The following is a 25,876-nucleotide window of genomic DNA, read 5'->3' as shown; positions in this document are numbered from 1 at the left end:
TGTTCAAGGCGATTAATAGTTTCTTTCAGTTAAACTGACTTTGTTTCTTTGAGATACCTTGCAAACACCTGAGTGCCATTTGTTGGATTCCAAGGTTGTAAAGTTTATTAGGTCATGTCCAAGATTTGTTGAATTCCTTATGTGGGTCATAAATTGCTGTGGTCATAGATTTGACAGGGATGAAACCATGCTTCTCTTCATGTATTCAGTTAATAGTTTGTTAAGTATTTCATGTGTGCAGAAAGTAATGTTTTCCAATAATTTTGGAAACTGATATCAGTGAGAATGGTTTTATAACTGGAAATATTTCTTGGGTCTTATAGTTTCTAATTTCAAAAGATTTTAGCTGTTTTCTTTTAATTAGAGAGAAAAACTCCTTCATGGATGTATTTATAATTTTTAGCAGAGAAGATATCCACTCATCTGTGCAATATTTAATGATCCTTGATGAGATATCATTTGTTTCCACTGATGTTGAAAATATATCTCCTCAAGTATTGTTGACATCTAAAATCCTTAGAATTTCTGGAGGCTTGTAGGAAGTTGAACTGTCATTACAGAATTATTAGTTACACTGCCTGTTTTAAATATTTCTTCAGTTACATTTGTAAATTAGTCCATTAAATAAATCTGTTATTGTTACCTTTCATCAACTCTCTGTCATGCTGTACTTCTATTTTATTTTGTTTCCGTAATAATACAAACTGATCAAGTTTTTTACAGAAAGCTATGGGTGTTAGTTTTATACGTCTAATATTAGTTAGTTCGGATGTAGAATAGACGTATACGAGTAGACAAGATAGTTCAAACAATTAATTCTGTTTCATAACTCTTTGTGAATGTCAAAATTTATGTACAAGTAATATATGTAATTTTTGCTTGCACATTCATTCATTACTTAAAAATGTAAATTTAATTGTGATTATTAAAACGTATGTTATTTTAAGTTATAATGTAGTGTACATGTAAAAATCTATTTCCATCAGTTAGGTATTAGGTACAGCAAACATTTAATATACCTAAATTAATTAAGGGCATTGATTGCCAAAATGACCTTTCCTGTGTACCAATGTGCACCACATAGCCTACAAGTAGGGCCTACACTTTAATCAAAAGAAACTTCTTTAAAGCATTTATTTTCATTTGTGAAATAAGTCTGATCTAGCATTTTGCTATTTACTCAATCAGATATTTTTGTGTGGAATGAACGGTCTTTGTGATAAATTTGTGTAATCAGTTTCAGGCTAAAGTTTCACGGCGTCAGGCACAATGGTGGCGTGGTCATTTAACAAGCCATTGCTTCAAACAGTTTCATAGATTGAGTGGGATCTTTATATTTGTAAAACAGTGAGTGACTAATTTTATCAAACAATGTATTCTGAAAACTTAAAAAGCATATAGTTTTCTACCTCAGCCTGGTTTTTTCTTCTCTCTGTTATTGCCATAAGTAAGTAGGACATATTTAATAGCCCTTACTATTTAAATAAGGTTACATTGTAGTTGTAGTTGGAATTATGACAAGCAGCCACAATTAGTAGAATACTTTAAGTCATCAGTATTTAGTAAAATATTGGATTTCTAAGTAAAATAGTGTAATGATAACTAAAATGAATCACCTTGATCTTTAGTTACTGTAGTAACTGACTGGAATATTCAGTTTATTATCCGTCTAATGCACCTGAAGGTATTTACTCTAATACTTCCTCAACAAACTTGATGGATAGTTCTCTGGGGGGTGTCCGGAACACCGGGGAATAAAGAAAACCCTCCAGATTGGTAGGGGGAAGTCCAGGGGGCCTTCCTGGAAAATAACAAAAACAGGTCCTAAAATCGTTATTTTGTAGTACTTCTAAACTTATAAAAGGAGGACAGTTTATAGGTCAGATTGAATAAAGTATACAGTAAAACCACTCTACTGTTAATCACCAGGAAGCTTATACATGAATAATTATAATCTTCTGCAACAAATACAGTTAGTATGAAAGTGTATTTAACTAAAACAGTATTTAATCATAATATTAAGAAAAATAGTTAGGTTTAAATAAAAAAATAAAGACTAAATCTAAATCTTAATGTTTACTCTGGATCTAAAAAGTATTGATATCTGATTTGAAAGTTGATCACTAATTAATAAATCTAGAATAACTGGAGTTATATTTACAATTAGCTTGTTTATTTTCTTCGTTTTCGACATATAAAAACTGTTTACAAACGGTATTCTTTGAGTTTTACATAAATAACAACCAAAAATACTGATTTTTTTGTGGCTTTTAACAAATTTTCAATTTTGAAAATTCATAACTCGGACGGAAACTTGTGATATGATTATGACCAAACGTTTATACAAGGTAGATACAAGTGTATTCTAATTAATAATCTTAGAAGGTCAGAACAGCAATAAAAATAAAGGTTGTTATTGAGTTACTATTTTAACTTTTATTTTTTTAAATAAAAGGGTGGTCTAATATTTTGGTATTAGTCACCATGTTAGAGAGCTCTCAAGTAACAACGAATGACAAAAAACTAACGCAGTACAGAATTGTTCCAGAGTTGAGCAATTCACTTACTACTATGACAACTGGTCATGTCGGGATTACTGTAACAGGATACTTTGTACCAAATACTTGTTTGTCCACAAACCGGTTACAGGTAACTGTATTCAGGCACTTTAACAAGAGATAGACACTTTACAAGTTTACAGCCGTTTTCTTGGTTCAAAGTAACTTGGACTCATTTAATTTAACAGTAACAGTAAATGGAACATGTACTTATAATGTACATGTACTTCTTTTATGTATGATTCTAAATCAGTACAAGAGCATTTTGTACTCGGTCATTGAAAGTATCGGGTACAGGCAGAAGCTACACAAAAAATAAGAACCACTTTCGTAGCTAATGCGTGACGGTTAAATTTATATATTTTAGTTGCTTTGAACAAAATTGAATAAATTTATATGTGCAGAGTGCAGTGTATGTGTTTTGTCAATTAAAATACTTGTACAGTTTAATTTATATTTTAGACTATGAGTGATTTCAAAGTTCCAATGTACATTTTATTTTTATTCAAAAATAGACTACAATTGGGCAATATATTATTTTGAAATCCAATGGTCTCTTGGACAGGTCCTGTTTGTTCCCAAACTGTATTTATCTCATTTTGTACATTGATACCCAAAGGTGCTGGATGGTTCTTTTGAAATTAAATAGTAGTACTAGACTAGCTGAAGTGCGCAGTTTTAACACTCTTTAGCCCCACGTGAAGCTTAGAGATAATGATAACTGAAAATGTTAAGAGCCAGTTAAAGTGAAAAAACCTTAAGTTTTATCTCTAAACATTTATGTTAAATTTAATTTTTTATGCTCATATTTTTATTGTAGAGTGAAAGGTGATGTCTCATTTTAAAGATATAGTTAATATGCATTCAAAAGCTTTTCCTTTTTAGTGTGTACTGTTTAATATTTAAATGATGAACTTCCGGTCGGGAATTTTTGTCTGAATAACCACTAAAATGCAAAAATAAGATAGTGTTGATTATATTTTTAAACATTATATTCTAAAACTATAATTATAGTAAGTTAAAGTTTTTAACATTGTTTATTACGGAGCTAAAATAAAGATGGCCACCAAAACAGCTGGTTTTTAAATTTTTTTTTCAGAATAATTGTCATTTGTTAGAAAAAATGTCATAAACAAACATTTAAAATTATTTTAAGGATGTTTTTTGAGCTAATTTTTAAAATTTTGTATTAATCTCTTTTGAAAAATCATCATACTGAAAAATCAAGTGAGAATATTTTCTGAGTGAACTGTGCATGGACGCCTGATTTTATAGTCTGAGTGTCGCTGATGTCGAGGTGTAAAGAGTTGATTTTGAGCTACTTCTTCACTGACTGTTTTTTGGATCTCATCAGACAAAACATGACTCCAAATTCCAGGAGTCAAGTCCGTGAAGTTTGAACTAGAGGGAAAGATGCAAGTAGGACGAAGGTGAAACTATAGAGTTAAAAACTCAACATTCACTGGATTCATTCATATAACTTAAACAGAGCTAGCCCCTTCTTCTTCAAGGGTGACATTGACTGAGATAAATATCCACTATCCCTCGTCATGGAATATTGACAAGAGACTACACCTCCCTCAAACTTACACATCCTGATTAACTCGTTACTGCAGAAGTAAGTACAAAGGTTTTTTTTTAGGACTGTGTACAATGAGGGGATTCCCATGCTTCTTGTCCTAAATAAAAAAAATGAATCAAACCATTCATAAAACTAGTCAAAAAATACAAAACATCAGGGTTTTGCAAAAATAACATTTCCATTCATTTAGCATTTATTATTGAATAATATAGCTTATAAATCCATGTGAAAATGGACTGTAACTATTTATAGATGCCAATGAAGAGGTGCCAGATGCTGATGTACGAGTCAACCGGCTCAGTGAGCAGGTATTGGCAGTGCTCGAACACTACAAGTCCTCAGATCCCGTGGGACTTCCCTGGAGCACCTATCCCGGACCCAATGCCAATCCCAGATATGAAGACTAGCATAGCCCTTGGGACTCTAACTTTAAAAGAACAGTCTGTTTATGGGCTATCAAAATTTCGGATAGAGTTTGCCAATTCAAATCTTGGTGACATGGAGGTAATTATTAGTCAATTCAGTTTATGGTCTTGTTTCTTTATATTTTTATTGAATGTTTGTTCAAGCTAGCACAGTTATAATTCAAAGTAGAATAGCAATAGTTTTAACTAAAACTTCTTTTCCCAGTGTAAAACTAACTGCATTTAAGAGTCTGTACAATGTCTAAGAGATGAGAACACTAGTGCATATCTTAAGATTTTTTCTATTAGTAGGTTATTACTATATTAAGTTACTTAACAAACTAACATCAGTTTTTAGCCATAATAGATTAATTATTCTGTATTTAGCACTCATTTCACTCATGCAAAGGAAAAAAGATTTTAAAGTACACTTTCTTTCCCTCAGTTTCATCCCAGTGTGAACAAAAAAAACTCTGTGGAGTATTTTTATATTTCAACTTCAAAATCAATTAAATCATTATGTACTTTCTTGGTACATTGAATAGTGTGACTAAAAGAAAATAACATTAAAATTAATTATTGCCATTTCTTAAAAGTATGAATTAAAATCTAAAAATACTAGATTAGCAAAAATGCAGAAGTTAATTTGTATTGAATTGCAGAACAATGTATTAATATCTATGGAGTAAATTGCTTTTTCAATTAAAATTTATTTAAACTGTTTCCTAAATTTATATTTTCATTTATATGACCATTTATTATATAGTTTGGTATCTATATATTATAGAAATTTCTTTTCAATGTACATTTTATACCATAGGATAGATGGTAATCGAAAAGAACCAAATCTAGAGATGAGGATATAGATGAATCATTTTTTAATTTCTGTCTCATGTAACATAGCTAGTACTAAAAAAAAAAAACTGTTGCGTTTTTGTTATTGTAAGCCAGACAAGGACATTCATATAAACACATTTTTTTATCACTCTGGTAATGATGCATACTACGTTATATAACATATACTAAGGTATTTCGTGGAAGATGCAGTTTGGTAAATATGTGTGGTTGTTGTTGGTGTATAAGTTTTGTTGCGGTGTATTGTTATATATGCATCTTCGTTGAATACAGATTTTATTATTACTTATTTTTACTGTGTTAGGGGATTTCTCTGTTATTATCGGTCTGTTTTCAATAATTTAAATATTAAAGGAATTCTTCGTTGTCAAAGTTGTTCATAGTCTATAAAACCTTTCAAAATTTTTTTCTCAGCTTAATTTTTTGTAATCTTAATTTAGGTGCTAACTTTACAGTAGAAGTAACCGAACTGAGCCATTTTGTCACTTAGTAGTTAGAGTTATCAGAGTAATCTCAAACTTGTCGTCAAGTCTAATTCTGAGTAATAATACTGTGTAAGAAATACAAGATAGATTAGGTTAGAATAAATAATAAGTGGGGGGATGTAAATATAAACATAGAAAAGTATTTTTTTAGCATGTCACTTGGAATTTTAAGAACCAGCTGTGGTGAAACGATCGTGAGTTTTCACTCATAAGAACAATGTTGAACCTCAAACAATCTTATTCCTAAAGTTTTGGCTATACCTAATAGAATTAATTAATGTATATCCAAACCTTTTTAATTTTCCTTATAAAATTTATACTTTTGAGTACAAAATCCGTTTTTACTTACCTACCATAGACACCCAGCGATTGAATATTGAGATTGAGTGATGAGTCGGCGCTCGGAGAGTAAACATCGTTATCAGTGCGTGCTCCTGCTACTGTGTTTCGAGTGGTCGTTGATATAGTTCACGTTTCTACAAGTCGTGCAACAGTGTTTAATTGCTATTTTACACAGCGATTTTTGTTTTACACAATTATTTTCTGTAAAAATGTCGAGCTGTGGTGTATGCGTCAAGAATATTAAAATTAATCAATCTAAACTCACCTGTGTTGACTGTAAACGAGATTTCCATGCGGCATGTTTGAAATATAGCAAGGCTGACGTGGATTGCATAAATGAAGAGGGTCTAGTTTGGAGGTGTAAGGACTGTCAATCCACGAGGAGGAAAAGCATGAGACTCGAGTCTGCAGCAGATGAAGGTAAACTATCTCTTGAAGATATCATGAGAGTGGTTACCGATATAAGAGATAGCCAAGCAAAATATGAGAAAAGTTTTAATAAGGCCTGTGAATCAATGGACTCACAGCTCATAGAGAACACCAAGGCTCTTAAAGCACAACAGGAGCAGAATGAGAAACTTAATCAGCTGATTGAGTCTATCACATCGGAGAACAAGGAGCTGAAGAAGAAGGTGAGAGCTCTGGAAGATCGTCTGGAGAACATAGAGCAGTACTCTCGCAGTAAACTGTGTGGAGATTCAAGGAATCCCTGTAACTTCCAATGAAGATGTGTTGACCATCGTGAAGGACGTCGGCAAGGCACTGGACTTAACCGTATCTGACACTATGGTGGACGCGTGTCATAGACTTGGTGCCAAGCAGAGTGGAAACAATCCGCCGGGGATTATTGTGAAGTTCGTTCGTCGACTGGACAAGGAGGAGTTTCTACAGAGGCGACGTGTGAAGAGGACCCTCTCAACTCGTCACATCGGTGCAACTGATGACCGTCCCATCTACGTCAACGAGTCTCTATCACCGGCGAGACGGGCGCTGTACGCTCTGGCGAGGAAGTATCAGCGCGAGAAAAACTTCAAGTTCCTCTGGGTGAGAAACGGCAAGATCTTCCTCAGGAAAGAAGAAAAGGCGCCAGTCAGAGTTATCACACGAGAGGAGGACTTGGACTAAACTAAACTGTAAATATATATATACATGTACTTCACTTTCAGTAATACTTTCATCATATAAGATATGCTACGTATTTTGGTTTGTTTTTGTTTATTACTGTGTTATTACTGGAAACATAAGTTAAATTTTAAGTTCTCTTTAAAGTTAAAAATAGTTTTAAACAATAGAAATATTTGGTTTTTACAATACGTTATTTATTTATTTCTTTTAATAAGCAAATAACATTCTGCTAGATTTAATTATTTTCAAGGTAGTCAACTTGGTAGTAGAACTGTTTCAATTAAAATCTTTTACTAGAGCCGTTAATAAATTTCAAAATGTAAAATAATGGATACGACTAATCAGTGTAACGTTAAACAATGGTCGGATTTTACAATATTGCATCAAAACATTCGTAGTATGAGAAGTAACTTCGATTTATTCATTGCTGAATTAAGTAGTAGACATTTGTTTCCTGAAATAATTGTACTGACAGAAATATGGATAGATAATGAAGAGTTACAGTTTTTTAAAATTCCAAATTATAAGAGTTTTTCAAATGCAAATGAAAATCAGAGGGCAGGAGGTATAGCAATTTTTGTAAAGTTGGATGTTGAAATTTTTATATGTGAACCGATAAACTTTAAAACAGCAGATCTAATGATATTAGAATTTAAGTTTAATTCACAGAGGTTTTGTTTGTTTGCAATTTACAGGCTGCATAGCTTCAGCAAGGACGATTTCCTAGTTGAGATTAATGAGTATTTTCTTCGTAATAATAATTTAAAAACAAAAAAGAACGCTCTTTTCATCGGGGACGCTAATTTAAATTTATTTGAAAATAGTATGATAATTGACAATTACAATGCATTTCTTTGCTCAAACGGATTCGATTGTTTATTGAAAGAACCAACTAGAGTAACGACAGAATCAGTTTCATGCATCGATCACGTGTTTGCTAGATTAGCAAACAAAGTCAAGACTCAAGTCGATGTAAAGGTAATAGACGCGAATATTACAGATCACAGGATGGCTGTTTGTGTGCGTGCGGGTGGTCGTGGGCGGGGGAGGGGTGGAGGGACAGACATCAGCTGATTCTGCCGGCCCCTCCCCTCCCTCCTATCGCATAGATTACGACGGGCTTCTTGCGCGACTTGAACAGGTTAAATGGGTAGAAGTCTACGACGATAAAAACCCGTCAACTGCGTTTGATACTTTTCATAATACCATCCAAAAAATAATTTCTGAAAGTAAATTTGAACAATCAACCAAAACAAGCGGTTGTTTTTAAAATTAAACCCTGGATGAGTGATTGTATTTGCAAAAAAATAAAAATAAAAAATAAACTCTATAAACTCGTTAAGCATCACCCAAACAATGGAAAATTAAAATTGCGTTATAAAAATTACAGGAATAAACTGCAATTTGAAATCAGAAATTTAAAAAATTCTTATTACGAGAATACTTTTCATAAATGTAACGGAGATTCGAGGACTACACGTGGAAGGTTATAAATGAAATAACAGGACAAAACACGTCAAAACGACCTCCCATACAGTCTTTAAATATTAATGGTAACAAAATCTGCGATATTAAACAAATTTGTAATGAGTTTAATTCATTTTTTTTGTCTATTGTAGATAAGCTAGACATAAAAAAATTAAAACCTGATAACTTTGACTTATGTTGTTATAAGAGATTTTTTAAGTTATATAATTCAATCAATTCCATGTTTTTAGCTCCAGTAGTGGTAGATGATTTAGTATCTGTTATAAGAGATTTGAAAAATAACACCTCGCCTGGAATTGATAACATTAGCTCATCTCTAATTAAATTGATGTATCCAAAAATAGTGAATGTCTTACTGTACTTAATTAATTTAAGTTTTGAAAAGGGCATATTTCCGGATATTTTAAAAACCGCTGTGGTAATTCCTTTGCATAAGAGTGGACCGAATAATGACTGCAACAATTTCAGACCGATATCTTTACTCTCAACTTTTGCAAAGATTTTTGAAAAAATTATGAAAAAAAGATTAGTTAAATTTCTTGAGCAAACCCATTTCTTTAGTAAAAATCAGTTCGGTTTCAGAGAGGGCTTGAGTACTGAAACTGCGTTAAAAAACTTTATGGATGACGTACTTGAAGCGATAAATTCAGGACGCAAAAGTTAGTGGATTATTTTTGGACATAAAGAAAGCTTTCGATACTGTAGATCATGACATTCTTTTAAATAAATTATACTGTTGCGGTATCAGAGGAAACGTTCTTTCCTGGTTTTCAAGTTACTTAAATAATAGGAGACAATGTGTAAAAATTAGCAATACTTTCAGTGACTTTGGTATAATAAAAAAGTGGAGTACCCCAAGGGTCAGTATTAGGTGCAATATTGTTTATAGTATATATTAATGATCTCTGTAATTCAAATTTATATGGTAGAATAACATCATTTGCTGACGACACAGCATTAACCTACATAAAGGATGACTGGAATGATATAGAAGAAGCAATGAGTATAGATTTAAAAGCCCTTCAATGGTGGTTCTCAAAGAACAATATGTTATTAAGTCCCGAAAAAACAAAAGTACATAAATTTTAGCCTGAAAAAAGATCCACAACATTTTACCAAACAAATTTTATACAATTGTGTGAGTTGTTTGTGTACAAACAAAGAGTGTCCTGAGTGTGCAATTGTGTCTCAGTCTGACAATTTGAAATACCTGGGAATCTTGCTGGATAGGGAAATAAACTGGAAAAAACACATAGACATGGTAAAGAAAAAACTTAATGGTATTTTAAGAACCTTTTATTTTCTACAAAATATGTGTACAGAGGAAGTTATGAGAATGTTATATTTTTCATTAGTAAATAGTAGATTAGAATACGGAATATTTTGCTGGGGTGGAACCTATGAAACCAATTTAAAGCCTCTTCTAATGCAACAAAAGAAATTCATTCGATTAGTTAAAAGAAAATGTAGGTACAAGCCATCTCATCCATTATTTATAAGTTTAAACATTTTTCCAATTACATATTTGTTTGTGTATAAGGTTTTAAAAATATTTTATGTCACTAGTGGTAATTTGCCTGTATTAATTAATATCTACAAAAATAAATTAAGGCACAAAGACAAAATAGCAGTTCCAAAACCTAATTTAACTATTTTTAGAAAAAAGCTATTGTTTTTTAGGACCTAAAATGTTTAATACAATACCAAAAGATATAAGTAATTCAAAAAATATACATATTTTTTCAAAACTATTGAAATTATGGTTATTAAGTAAACAGAATATAAATTGTCTTCTGCATACCATAAGTTAAAAAGTTTTATTCGGATCAAAGTTGCACATAAGTATAAATTTAGAATTAACATAGATATTTGATAAACAGGAGTTTTTCTAATCAAAATTAATTGTCAACATTCTATCTGAGCTATCATGAATTTAATTTAGCATGAAGGAACCTCTGCACAGGCTTTGCCTTTAGAGGCCCTATATATTCATAAAAGTATGTTTCATTAAAATATTTGTTAGTATAATCATATAACTGGTGTTTCCTTTTTTTTACTTTTAGTTTATTTTGATGTAAGAGTCATCATGCAAGTGGTATATTTAAATGTGTGCTAAGTACTAAATATTGTTTAAATTGATTCTTAAGTTATTAGTATACAATTCTTGTACTTGTTTAAAAATATGTACGGAACACTTTTATGAATAAAAATATTCTTATTCTTATTCTAGAATATGTTTTAGACAAATTGGCATGAATGTTCTATATGAATAATGCTAACCAAGGATGGTTTTTTAGCACATTTGCGACAAGAGTGAGAAGCGCTAGATTTTTAACCATTGGACATACAGTTACTCTAAACATCTTGTGCTTGGATGGATTTTAATAAAAAACTAGTATGAATGTTTTATGGAGCAAATGATGACAGAAAATAGCACTTCAAAAATTCTCAAAATATTTGGAAATTAATTATTAACACCTCTATATATTAACAACATGTCAATGGCAGAAGGTATTTTCCGTTTCAAATCGAAGACAGATAAAATTTGCCCAAAAGACAAACAAAGTGACCCACAGCATGGATTTTCAACTGGAAATTCAGTTACAATGGCAATTATTGATCTTGCTGAATATTTAATTGAAAACTTTGAAGTGGGGAACATTATTGTTAGCCTAGTAACAGACATTACTTAAAATAAAGTTTTATTTATCATCATATTTAACTCTGGGAAAACTTTTGATTGCTTATGTAATATAATCTTATAAATTATCTAAATCTGAAAAGATTGTTAATTGAGCAAGCAGGGCTGAAGTAGTTTGAGAGTTATTTAAAAGACTGAAATGGTCAAAATAAAGCAAATAAAAAAGGATTAACAAACACAGCAAAATATAAACTTCTACCAATTAACAGAGGAGTTCTCAAGGTTCAGTTTTGGATCCAGTTTTGTTCATGCTGCTCATTAATAACTTTCCTGCATTTTGAGAAGGATAGCAAAATGATGTGTGCTGATGACACTGTGTTGCTAACAGCAATAGAGACATTGAGCAACTAGAGGTTGCCATATATTGCCACCTAAGGCAGGAGACTACTACATTCTTTTACTGGTGCTCCATCTCCTTTCATCCAATTGGCATCAACAACTAAGTTTACAATGCCATTTACTTGTATAATGTATTGACTTGTGTGTAGAAAAATGATTTTGTTCTGGAGCCTCTTAGGTCCCAAAGCCAGTTATGAGCTGATTATTATTGCTTCTATAGAACATTCATGTAACTGTCGTTTAATATCCATCCAATTTCAATGTGTCTAGTTTAATCTATATATATAAAAAATGAATGTTTGTATGTTTGTCCTTTATGGAATCGTGAACTATTGGACCGATCATGATGAAAATTTGTACGTATATGTATTTTTCCACGGAGAAGGTTTATAAGCTATGCCCATCCCTTTCCCGATTCAGGATTCCGCCCCACTGGTTACAGAAATACCCATAAGAAATGCATTGCAGCAAACATATGTTAACGTCTTTTCAAATTTTTAATCAGCTGTTCTTTGTAAACATATATTACACTTATAGTTTTAAAGCATAGAGTAAGCTTAAGAGAAACGACAAATTTTGTTTAAACTGTTTTTGCAATCACTGTTAAACATAGACTTTACTATCCAGATAATACAATTCAAATTTGACGTAAAAATTCACCTTTAACTGCAATATTTATTTAATATAAACCATGCTCATGCTTGATCAGAAGAGTAATGCAGATATCATAATTACTATCTTACGTTGGCTACAAATATAAAGAATGTTATAAAATCAACCTTAGTTGTTTTTTTGACAGAAGTATGGTTCTCAAAACTCCGTGTGTACATATTCTCTCGATCGAGACAACAAAGCAAGCTCAATCGTGGCATCGGAGATATAACTAATTTAATCTAAAATTTATTATAGTAAAAAAAAAAATTTACTAAGTAATATAAGGACTTCGGTTCTTAAGATTTGCGTGCGAAGCCGTGGGTAACAGCTAGATAGAGGCAGGAATATGGTACATACCTTCATAATACGCCCAAGAGGCTCACGATGGAACGACTATCAATTATCTCAGCAATGTTTAGAATGTGATAGAAAAAGAATAAGTGAATATAGTGTACTGTTTTCAACGGGAAATTGCGTGCGAAGCCGCGGGCAACTTTTGCAAAAAATTATTGAAATGCGCAGCAAAGCGCGCCGGGCCCGCTAGTTCTTTATAAAATGTTTTTACTCCAGTGATCCACCCCATTGTCTCATAAGTGCACAGAAAATTCATCGTGCGTGTACACTGTTTACAAATAATGTCCAATTGAAATTAATAGGTTCAGTTAAAATCTATCGAATTGTAACATGTTTTAAAGTATTGAAAACACTGGGAGAAATTGGAAAAAATTATTAAATATTAGTAAATGTTATTAAAACAATACTTTTCCAATATAGTTTATTTTTTGGTTGAGGCCTTCCAAAACCACAGGAAGTATCTAATTTTTCATGCTGGCTGAAATATTTTCAAATTTTTGTATTCGCATCATCATTTACACCATATGGTATTTTAATATTAATTGTAATAAAAATAATATAAATATATTTTATTTGTGGAGTAGTCTGATGATGAAGCCTCATCCAAAAAATAAACTAAATTTGAAAAGTATTGTTTTAATAAAAATTGACCACTATTTTATGTTTATAGTAGTTGTGTAGAAAAAGGCTTCGCCCTTGAGTCTCTGTCAGGTCCAATTTACCCCAACAATAAATTTGGACTGTAGATTTCAATTGTAGAATGTCCGTACTAAGTTAATGAAAAAAGACATTATTTACATATATACTGTACATTGGGATATGTAGATGTAACACAAAGCAATCTACCTAACATAACTGTTTTATAGGTTATAAATAGTTTTTCATCCTAGCATCTGAGTGAGAGTATAAGGTTTTTTAGTAATTTTTTAAATTTTGAACTAAAAGGGAAATATTAAAACTTGTTAGGGGAAAATATTAAAATTCAAAGGGTTTTAGATAATATTAGAAGTTTAGTGTACCACTTCTGATCGCAATTAAAAAATACTAATGAAGGCATAAATACAAGTATATATTTTAACGCAAACATGATGATAAATGTTTTTTAATTGGGTAAATGAGGCTTATTGCTGCTAAGATCTAATCAATGTCTTAATAATGATAAATAATTATAAATTTACATGGAATAACTTTTGAAATTATGTGATGGTAATACAGATACATCTGCACTCACTTTCCATTATAAAAATTACTGCCATACTTAAAACTAATTTTCATTATGATCATATTGAAAAGAAAATTGAGACACTAATAAAAGTGAGGTTTATAAGCAGCTATAACAGATCATTAATTACTAACTTAACAAAATACAAATATCTGAACAAAATATCTGTGGTGTGTTGTCTGCAAAATTTTATCTCTACAATTTATTGATCTAATTGACATTTTCTGGTGCTATTCTGAAGTACAAGTGTGTTAGAAATTGGTCAGATAAGTATTCTAAAAGTATTCAAATAAAAGGTTTGGCTTTTTGTCAGTTACAAAAGTGAACAAATTAGTTTCAAATATTACTTACATCATAATGGCAAAACTCACATGTCTATAATGCACACTGTATGAAGTTTTAGAATGGAAAGCAATCACACAGCCACAAATATTTAGTGTTTCTTCACTCAATATTTCCTAATGACAATTTATACTAATATTTTTATAAACAAAATAATTTTATAAAACAAAATAATTTTATAATAAAACAGCAAAATATTTAAGACAGGAAACAGATAGTTGAAGTTTGACTCAAGTAGCATGTTATAACCAATCACATCATCCCACCAACTTAAGTGCAGAAACAGCTGTATAATCAAATGGTTAGTGATAGTCTACCAGCTGTCAATCAACCTTCAATAAACAAGCACTCACCTTTGGACCTGTGATAACCGGCTACTGATAACCGATTTTAACATTATTTTAATGAGCACTGATTTTAATATATTGTTTTTATACAGTTTTAAATTATTTATTATACAGTTTTAAATTATTTATTTAATTATTGAATTTTAAATTATTGATCATGTAATTACTGTATTTCTGCACATGCAATATTGAAGCTGCTGTGCATGTACTTAACAGTGACAAATTTTAAAGGCAATACTACAAACATTTAAAATAAATTGTGACGATTCTCCCCGTGCTTTGTAATCTTTTGATCCTAGTATTCCTAATAGGAAACTATGTATGCATTAAAAGAAACAGTGTTTGTCAAACTAAAAGGTCACTCAGCCTGGCCTGCCATTATAGATAAAATAGAAAAACTAAAAACTCGAATAAGATTTCACATAGTTTTCTATGGTACTCACCAAACAGCTATATGTAGTGAGAAAGAAATTTTCCCTTTTTATAACTTTCTTGAAAATGAAATTCCAAAAAATCAAAGCTTAAAGCCTGACTTTCAAAAGGCACTAGATGAAGCAAAAAAAATCACTATTGACAGATAAAAAATTGGAGTTACACTCCCATGATTCAAAAACAAATTATGAATGCAGTGAACAAGAGTTAAAGGAAAAAATTTTAAACCTAACTATAAACGAAAACCAGGACTTGGAAACCTCCCTAAGTCTTGCTGCAGAAGCAGGAACTTTGCTACTTGGCGAGAATAATAGCTTAAAACAACAGATTTCTGACCTTAACGAGAAATATTTCATTCTTCAATCAGAATTAGAAGATAAACTAAAAGCCTCAGAGGAGCAAATAGAAAACTTCAATCAACTACTTAATAACCTGAAAAAGGATTTCAGCATAGAAAAATCCCATCTTCTCAAAAAAATTAAAGACAAAGAACAAATGCTAGAAGATTTTGAGGAACAAACAGAAAAGGATCAAAGTGCGTATGAAAGTAAGATAAAAGCTTAGAAGATGTCGCTAACAAGAATAAGCTATACTATGAAGAACACTTGAACCTTGCCTGCTCCTCCCTTAAAACCACCAAAGAGGAATACCAACAGGCATCAGAAATCAATGACAAAATGTCAAAAATGCAGACAGATACCATAGAAAAACTAAAGAAAGAAATTAAATCCTTGAGGGAAACAATAAATCTGTACAGAGAAGAAGAAGATACTAATGTTAAAAAACTGCAGTTAGAAAAAGAAAATCTGGAAAGGTGCAATATTGAACTGATGGAAAGGATTGAATTTTTAGAGCTCACCTTGGCTCTTAACTCTGAGCCACACTTAAATAAAGGTGAAGGTGATGAAAATCTTTCTGAAGAAGTTTCATTTCTAAACGAAGAACTTACAGAAAAAGAAAGTGGGGAGAAACTTAACCAAATCCCACAAATATCAGATAACCAAACTAAAACTCCTATCCACACAATCAACTGCTAATTCAGAACTCATCAGTGTGACACTCAATGAGATTGATGAACCAAACAGCTCTCAGACCCCTGTAGCAAAGGAAGCCACTGCAAAATATGTCCCTGAAATCAAACACGGTCAGCCACTCAGCTCGTTGCTATCTGCTGCCCAATCTAACAAGGAGTCGACCTCATTGACTTGCACACACTCTGAGATTATTGTAGTCAAACCCATAATACACCAGTACTCTGATGGATCCTACCCAGTGCTCAAAAAGAGAAAACAGAACTTCTCAGGGAATAAACCTAAATCAAAAAACAGAACGGATATCTCTGGATTTGAAATTGCAGAAATCCAAAACTGAAGAAGTAATCAAATCCTCAGAAGTAAAAATTCACCGTGCACAAACCGTTGATGTTGAAAAAATCCCCAAGCGACAAAGACATGGATCACAACTGCAGAAATCAAGAATCTTTATCAACTCTGCATACAACACACGAAACAAACAAACACCACTGGGGTCGGACCATATACAGCCTTGCACACCCCCAGCAGACGAAAATGCTAATAAATCATTGTCCAAAGACTCCAGGAGAAAACTGCAAACCCCAAAACTGAGCACCTATCAAGTGACGACACAAGGCTTAGCCCAAGTAACAACTGACCAGCTAATAGGGAAGAGTGGGGGAGATAGTCAAACCCCGTCACAAAAACAGAGCACCTATCAAGTATGGACATTGCCCAAAATACAAATTAATACAAAACCTCCAATTACAGCCAGGATCTTGAAAACTGGACAAACACATGAACAATTTTTTACAGAAAATATTGACTTTTATAAAACACTTCTTGGACAACAAAACCTAAAAAATACTGATACTCATAAGAAAACTATCTTAGAAGACATCCAAATCCCTTTTATCAATTCACACCAACATTCTTTTTTAGAAGAAACCATAACACCCCATGTCCGTTACAAAAGCAGAATATTTCAAAATCAAAACCGGGCAAACTTAAGAAGGTCATAACAGTTCTTCACCAAAACATTAGAGGCTTGGCTAATAAAACAGAACATTTAACCCAACTCCTACAAGAAACTAAACCATCTCTCTTAATTCTGACTGAACATGGATTAAATTCATCAAAACTGAGAAATACTAATATAACTGGATACTCACTGTTAGCAAACTTCAGTAGAGAAGAACAGAAATTGGGAGGAGTAGCCATCTTCAAGAATGTTTTTTTAACAGAAATGAAAACAACGAATATAGATGTTTCGAGTCTCTGCAGACAATTTGTATGTGAAGCAGCCATGATCTCTGTAAATTGTGGTAACCACCTGTTTTACCTACTAGGAATTTATAGATCACCAGGAGGTCCAGCAGAGTCATCAATAGAATCAATATCTAATATTCTTGACTATGCGCAAACACAATCAAAATCAGTAATTGTTATGGGGGACATAAATATTGATAGACTGGATGAAGACCATGCGGACACCAGAAGACTTGAAGAGGAATTACTGACCCATAATATAAGAAGACTCCCCTTACCTGCAACTAGAATTACGGCCATGACTTCTACTTCAATAGATTGTATTTGTACTAATATAGATGACCAGCTAATCCAATTCTCGGTTTCTGAAACAGGACTCTCTGACCATACTGCGCAAACACTTACCTTAACTTACATATCAGAAAACAAGATAACTCTGCCCTCAATATATAAGAGAAATTACTCTCAGGACAACTTAAACTCCCTAAAGCGAATCCTTCAACAAGAAGATTGGATTACTGTATACAGCAGTGCTGATATTGACATTTCTTATAACAACTTCCAAAGAATAATCAGAGGTACTCTTGAAGAAATATGGCCAAAGAAAAAATCAAGATCAAAAGCAAATCACAAGCCCAAAACTATATTCGATCAGTTAGCAAACCGACTAAAACAGAGCTACCTAGAAGCATTAAACAAGTTTAGGATTTCAGGGAAACCAGAAGACAAACTTGACATGATTCAAAGAAAGCAAAATTATGACTTACATTTAAGGAAACTTAGACAAAATTCTACTACAGAATACATTGACTCTGCACATAACAAGTCCCGAGCTCTGTGGGAAGTTATCAATTCAGAAAGGAAAAATAAGAAGACAACAGATATGGAATTGATGACTATAGATATTAACGGAAAAACCAGAAAACCAACCTGATAAACTAGCATCCTACTTCAACACCTTCTTTTCTGAAATAGCAGACAAAACCTTACAAAAACCTCAAAGCTCTAAAAACCTCATATCACCTAAAACTCCTCCTAGTCAACATACTTGTATGTTTCATTTTACCGAAATCACACCTACAACAGTTATAGATGTAATACATTCCTTGAAACCATCACTATCCTGTGGAATAGATGAAATTCCAGCTAAATTTGTAAAACACTGTGCCCTGGAACTTGTTGTGCCGCTGACCTACCTAATAAATAAATCTTTAGTACAGGGAAAATTCCCTTCATCCCTAAAACAATCAAGAATCTTTCCTAAGCATAAATCAGGATCCAAGACAGATATTGCCAACTTCAGACCAATATCAAACATCTCAACTTTTGCAAAAATATTTGAAAAAATAGTACTTTCTCAGCTGATGTCTCATCTTAAAAACCACAGTCTCATTACCAACAATCAGCACGGTTTCCTTGAGGGTAGGTCTACAATCACTGCCTTAACAGATATAACTGAATATATTATTGACCAGCTAGAAGACTCAAATTATGTATCAGCAATTCTCCTCGACTATTCGAAAGCATTTGACTGCCTTGGACATGAGTTAATACTACAGAAGCTCGAATCTCTTGGAGTGGCACACAGAGAATTGGATTGGTTTTAAGACCTATTTAATAGGCCGGACTCAAAGAGTGGAAGTACAGCAAATTCAAAACAACATAAAAAGCTCAGTTACATCAAAGCCACTGCCAGTCAAAAGGGGTGTACCTCAAGGATCAATTCTTGGTCCAGTCTTGTTCATCCTTTTAACTAATGACTTTCCTAAATTCATAAATGACAGCACTGAGAACAAATGTGTCATGTATGCTGACGATACTACTGTAATAGTGAAAAATAAACTATCTCAAGACCTTTCTGATGACATAAACACAACCCTTAACAAAGCAATTGAATATGCTGACAAAAATGACCTAAAAATAAATCCTAAAAAGTCCATACAATTAAATTTTAGCCGTAGGACAGAACCTGTACCACATGTACCCAACATAAAATTGGAACAGGAAGCACGACTATTAGGAATGACAATAGACTCTGATCTAGCTTGGACAAGTCACATCAACAAACTTTGTAGCCAGATTGGGACAGGGATATACGTAGTCAGACGTATGCAAATGTTGGGAGGCCTGAACATCGCTAGAACAGCCTACTATGCACTAGTTGAAGCCCACATTCGATATGGTCTAGTCCTATGGGGAGGCACATCTGAAGGAAACCTCAAAAGGGTTTTAGTATTACAAAAAAGAGCCATACGAATCCTGGCTAATCTACAACCAAGGGAGAGCTGCCGTGAAGCATTTAAAGCTCTCAAAATACGGACAGTGGTGGCATTATACATTGAAGCTGTTACTCTTCATGTTGACAACCATGATCTACCTAGATGTGATGCCATCCATAGCTACAGTACTCGACAAGCAAGAAACTACTATCTGCCAACCCACCGCACCACATTCTATACAAAAAAACCATCTTACATTGGACGTCAACTATTCAACTCCCTACCAAGACAATTCGAAGGTCTTAGAGGAAGGACCCTGAAACACCAGCTTCAACAGTGGCTTGAACAAAATCCTTTCTACAACCTCAAGGAGTACTTTGAAGCTGCAAGAAGACAAAATACCGATGCTTGACTTGTATTTTATATGTTTATTCTCTGATATTATAAGTTTAAATTTGACATAATTATTTTAACAGAGACTTGGATGGATGAGTGCAGTGTAAATGTGAGTATGGATGGGTATGATAGATTCGTAAATAAGGAAAGTATGAATCAGAATGATGGCGTGATTGTTTTCGTTAATAAATGTTTTTCAGTATGTCATGCGGAAGTGAATCTGAGCGGTGCCACATGTTTGAAACTAGATATAACGTTTGGCAGGGAGCGGATGTCGTTGCTCGCCATTTACCGGAGTCCGTCCGGTGACCTTGACTCTTTCATTAGTGATCTCGAGGTATATCTTGAAACCAGGCACAGGGATCGGGTTCACTGGCTGATTGGTGATATAAATTGTTGTATTTTACCTGAAACCAACGATCCACTGTCACAACGATATCTTGATGTAATGTATGGAGCTGGTTTCATTAGTTGCATTAATGTGCCAACCAGAGTTACTGGATTTTCCAAAAGTTGTATTGATCATATATTTACGGATATTAAAACTACGGACGGTGTTAAGTCGGCGGTCATCAAAGCGGAAATTACGGATCACTATTTTACTGTCTCGCAAAGTCAACAGAGTTTAATTAAAAGTAAAAGAAAACAATCATCTTTAGTTAAAAACACATATATTGACTTTGATATTGTTGGCCGTCTTGTCTCTGAAAGAAATTGGACACCGATTTTAGAGATCGAGGATGTTAATCTGTCTGCATCTAAGTTTGTTGAATATTTGCAAGATATTCTATTACAATCCTCAATTAATAAGAACCCAATTTCTTCTAAGCACGTCAAGCTAAAGCCGTGGGTTACCGTTGGACTAATTAAATCAATTCGAGTTAGAGATAAAATGAGTAAGCAGCTCAAAGGCCAGCCTTTTAATACAATGTTAAAAACTCGTTTCAAGCAATATAGAAATCTCTTAAATAAAACTATTAAATTGGCTAAAGAAATGTATTTTAGAAATAAAATTAATGAATCAAAAAATAATAATAAGCTCTTGTGGAAAAATATTGCTGAAATTATGGACATGAATAAAAAAAAAGATTCCTTTCCTATTGAACAGTTTCTGGACGGCAAACTTAATATTGAGACAAATGATATAAATAATGTAGCTAACACATTAAATGAGTACTATGTTAGGGTGGGTGCCAACTTAGCCAGTGCTGTGCCTCCCGTGACTGAAGTCGTTATGAATGACGAGGATTACGGGGCGAATTCTTACTTCCAGCTGGAGCCGATATCCGAGGATGTCCTTGCTCGTGTTGTACAAAACCTTAGAGGCGGGTCTGCTCCGGGAGAAGATGGAATCCCGGCTACTCTTATCAAAATGTTTTTTAATTTCTTAAAGCTTCCACTTCTACATATTATAAACAATAGTATGTCACAGGGAATTTTCCCAGCATCTTTTAAAATGGGTAAAGTAATCCCAATCTATAAGGGAGGCCCAAAAAATCGATGTGTTAGCTTCAGACCAATAACTTTAACTAGTGTTTTATCTAAATTATTGGAAAAATGTGTCAGAATTCAACTCGAAAAATATTTAAACATCAATAATATTCTTGTACAAAATCAATTCGGTTTCAGAAAAGATAAGAATTTGAATGACGATTTATATTTGCTAACTAAAAGTGTTCATGACACGATTAGCCGTAATAAAAAACCATTATTGATTTTTATAGATTTAGCTAAAGCTTTTGATACAGTTGATAGACAACTATTACTACAAAAATTAAAATATATTGGAATACAAGGGAACTCTTGGAGATGGTTCAAAAGTTATTTGTCCGATCGGTATCAAGTTGTTTCCGTTTTGGGCCATACAAGCGTTCCTCAAAAAATTGAGTATGGGGTTTTGCAAGGCAGTACTCTTGGACCCTTGCTTTTCTTAATTTTTATTAACAATCTAGGAAGATTGACTTTGCTTAAAGGACAGATATTTCTTTATGCGGACGACACCGCTTTGTTATTTGAGGGTGAAAGCTGGGAGGAAGTGAGGGATGTGGCTGAGCGCGGTCTACTCACTGTCAAGCGCTGGTTTGATCAATGTCGGCTCACAGTTAATATAGCCAAAACTAAATGTATGCCAATCTCTATACGAGCTGACGGTGATCCTTTTGTTTTTAAGCTACGGTTGCATACTTGTGGTGGCCAGGATGGATGCGTTTTGTGTGAATGTATTGATAGGGTGAGTGAGTATAAATACTTGGGTGTAGTTTTTGACAATCGTTTGAAGTGGTGTAATCACGTAGCTTACATGCGGAATAAACTTCGTAAATTTATCTTTATATTCTGTAATCTGCGTAATATACTTACAATAGATCTTTTTAAAAACTGTATACTATGCTTATGTGCAATCAATTCTTCAGTATGGTAATTTAGCATGGGGTGGCTGTTTCCAAAATAACCTTGCTCCCTTAGAAGTCGTTCAAAAAACTATTATAAAAGTAGCTCTGAAGCGAAATCGTACTTATCCAACCAATTTATTATTTGAAGAATTTAAAGTTTTTAACGTCTCGCAATTATATATCCGAACATTAATTTTGTACATTTTTCAACATCGAGATTCAATTTTCATTCACAGTAACCACAGCCATTTTACGCGTTCTTCACTTCATAACAGAATTTTTGTTCCTAGACTCGTTAAAGCCTTTAATTCAACATCATCTCACTATATTGCTCATATAATTTTCTCAAAATTACCATACTTTATAAAAAACCCAAGACCTTGCACTATTAGTACGTACAAAAAATTAGTCAATAAATGGTTAGTAGATGCTGGGCGAGATGGATTTCGTCAGTATTTTTCTTCAATCTACACCTAGATATGCTTTTTTTATGTATTAAATTTCTGTTATATTTTTTTATTACAATCAATGTTAGTCTGAGTGTTTGGTGAGTTTGTACAATCGTTTTGACTGCAGGCCAACGAGTACGTGTAGTGCGTGCATGTGTGCGTGTGCGTGATTGGTGTGTGTGTGTGTGTGTTTAGTGTGTGTGCGTGGGTGTGCAGTGTGTGGTCCAAGTCTCTCTCTACTTATATCGGCTAATTTTTAAGTAAGTCTTTCTGACAAGTTTTTATACATTACATTTTTAAGTCTTCAAATTATATTTTCTAAATAAGTATATTCCTTTCAAATTTTAGATTATTTATTAACTGAATTTGCTCATGTATTCCATGCTCTGGCCTTGTATGGTTTATTTTAGAGGTTAAATCTTCATTTCTCATTTGTTAATGAAAATGTTTTTATTAATGACAATTCATTTCCTTATTTTAATTTAAGTTTTTTGTGTGTTATTGGTAGTGCAGACTGAGGAACTCGTTCCCCACACACAGGCTGATGCCCATGTGGGGATAATTTCCTATAAGTTTTTTGTTATGTATTATATTTAACTCTGTACATAAATTTTGGAAATAAATAAATAAATCAATCAATCAATAAATCAAATCTCTGTACATTTGATTTGACACATATTCTGTTCTTAATGATCATGAATAAAGTATATCTGTATCTGTATCTGTATCTGTAACTTAGAACAGAACATTAGAAACACTTAAAATATCGTTAGGAAGAAAACACCACAACAATATTTTTGGCGAACATATTCAATGCTAAAGTTCTGATAAAATAATCACTAAATACAACTTTAGAGTGGTCATTATGTCAAGGTTTATGAATATTTGTTTGGAATTCTTTATATGTACTAGCGATTGTGAAGCTATTGAAGATTATTTCATCTTAAGTGATATTTTATAATTTATTTACATTGGAACCAAGGATTAATTGGGTACTTAGCAGTGTTTACTGTCACATTCTACTCTAAAGAACATTTAAATAAAATTTATTATATCAGACTATATTTATCCTTTTGGGCCTACATGGGCTCTCAATGCTTCTGAAAGTATTATTATTATTATTGATGCACTGCTCAATGACATTTGTTGCTTGATGTTTTATACAAAAAGGTTGGGTATTCTAAAAATTATTTGCATTATATTTTTCAGGTGTTTATTGGATTGAGCGTGGACGTTCTTCAGGTTCTAGGAAACTACTCACTTGGTTCTTTTTGGTCAAGAAGTGAGGGTGCATCCAACATTACCCTGAAAGGCCTGTATGCTGAAGGCATTGCTAAGCTGGAGGTAGCAAGAGAGGGTCACCTAGAAGCCACAGAAATCTTACTGGATCTGACCGTAGCGGACATCGATGTGCACCTTGAGAATCGTGGCTTACTCGGCTCCATGTTTCAAGGGTTTTTAAATACGATCGGTACTTTTGTATTTGAAACTATGAAGCCTTTCATATTGAACAAGGTTAATACTAATGTCTTAGGAGATGTCAACAAAAACTTGAGAGGTTTTAAAATGACTTTTCCCAATTCTTTGGCACCTGTAGATATGGGTTTTGCTGAAGGAAGGAAAATCGTTCGGAAGATGGGATATGATCCTTACAAGATTAAAGATTTTACCCACACTACAGGAATCCTGGGACTAGAAGTCACTCAAATATGGGTAAGTGGATTGGCAACGTTTCATCGAGTTGGGAACATTACTGTTACCATGGAGAATAAAACTGTTTATTTCGAAGCCTCTGTTGGAACGCAGCAACTTGAGGGACGATGCCACTGGGAGATTTCTATGGCAGGTTTGCTGAGTACTACAGGAAAAGTTAGTTTTACCATTGAATACTTGGAGGTCAATGCTAAAGTAAATCAGTCATTGGATGTAAGAAACAGACCAAACCTCGAAGATCTCCAAATTACTCTTGGAAACTTTCAGTTGCAGTTTGATGGCATCGGAACACTAGATTATGTGATTGAGGCGATTGTGAACATTTTACCAAACCTGCTACGCCACCAAATAATGCTTGCGATTGAAGAACCACTAAAAATAAAAATGCAAGAGATTTTTAGCGATATTGATGTAGAAAAGACCATAAAAAAAGAATTACAACAATTGGATGATGTAGAAAATGAGAATCAAGAACATTCCCTGGAAAGACCACCACATGAAGAAGGACTAACTGTAGATGAATCACGGTTGGATGAAAGTATTTTCTAGTTAACATGGTTTTAAATTAGAGGTATATAGTTATTTATTTGTAAATATATCTTATTAAATTATAGTAAAGTAGAAATTGACATGGACTTTTATTATTTATGAAAACCCTCTTTGGCTCAATTGTTGATACATTGTATGAAATTATAGGAGAACTGATATCTACATGGTCTAAGTATAGGGTTCTAAACTTCCCAGGCTTTGTGCCTCCCTTGGAATACTGACATTTGGTTATGCCTCCCCTCTACCATAATCAACATATTATGTGGTCAACACAAGCAGTAAAATTTTAATTTGTAGATTAGAGTTGCACGTTTAAAAATTAAATATTCGATACATATTTTACAAAGCGTTTAATATTACCTCAAATACCTTTCTGAACTAACAGTCTTTGCCTCCACTTATTGATGCTAGTAAGTTAATCAAACAAACACAGAACTAAACAAATATTTTATTATGAAATCTACAACATTATGAGTTGCTAAATGATGCGATTATATCAGCCACTTTATAACTTTGTGAGAAGGTTGGCATTGTCTTTTTTTACAATTTTGTAAATATATGGTTGTAAGTGTGACTACATTGCAGACATGAAAATGTTGAAAATCCCAACGCACTCCTGAGATCAGTCATATACAATTGGAGAAGTTT

The 25,876-nt window shown here is 33.0% G+C and overlaps 1 protein-coding gene across 1 annotated transcript; it reads left to right on the top strand.

The window, feature by feature from the left end:
- Positions 1–4,392: 4,392 nt before the first annotated feature.
- Positions 4,393–25,308, top strand: LOC124372890 (the record flags this gene model as incomplete). The annotated part of the gene is given in 3 exon segments (XM_046831300.1): positions 4,393–4,496; positions 4,498–4,644; positions 24,176–25,308. Coding segments are annotated over 3 exon segments (1,304 nt in total), but the record flags the coding sequence as incomplete, so codon positions are not given.
- Between the last annotated feature and the right edge of the window lie 568 nt (positions 25,309–25,876).

Source organism: Homalodisca vitripennis, unplaced genomic scaffold, assembly GCF_021130785.1.
Source record: "Homalodisca vitripennis isolate AUS2020 unplaced genomic scaffold, UT_GWSS_2.1 ScUCBcl_4290;HRSCAF=10384, whole genome shotgun sequence".
NCBI lineage: Eukaryota > Metazoa > Arthropoda > Insecta > Hemiptera > Cicadellidae > Homalodisca > Homalodisca vitripennis.
This window is presented reverse-complemented; position numbering and strand designations above follow the sequence as displayed.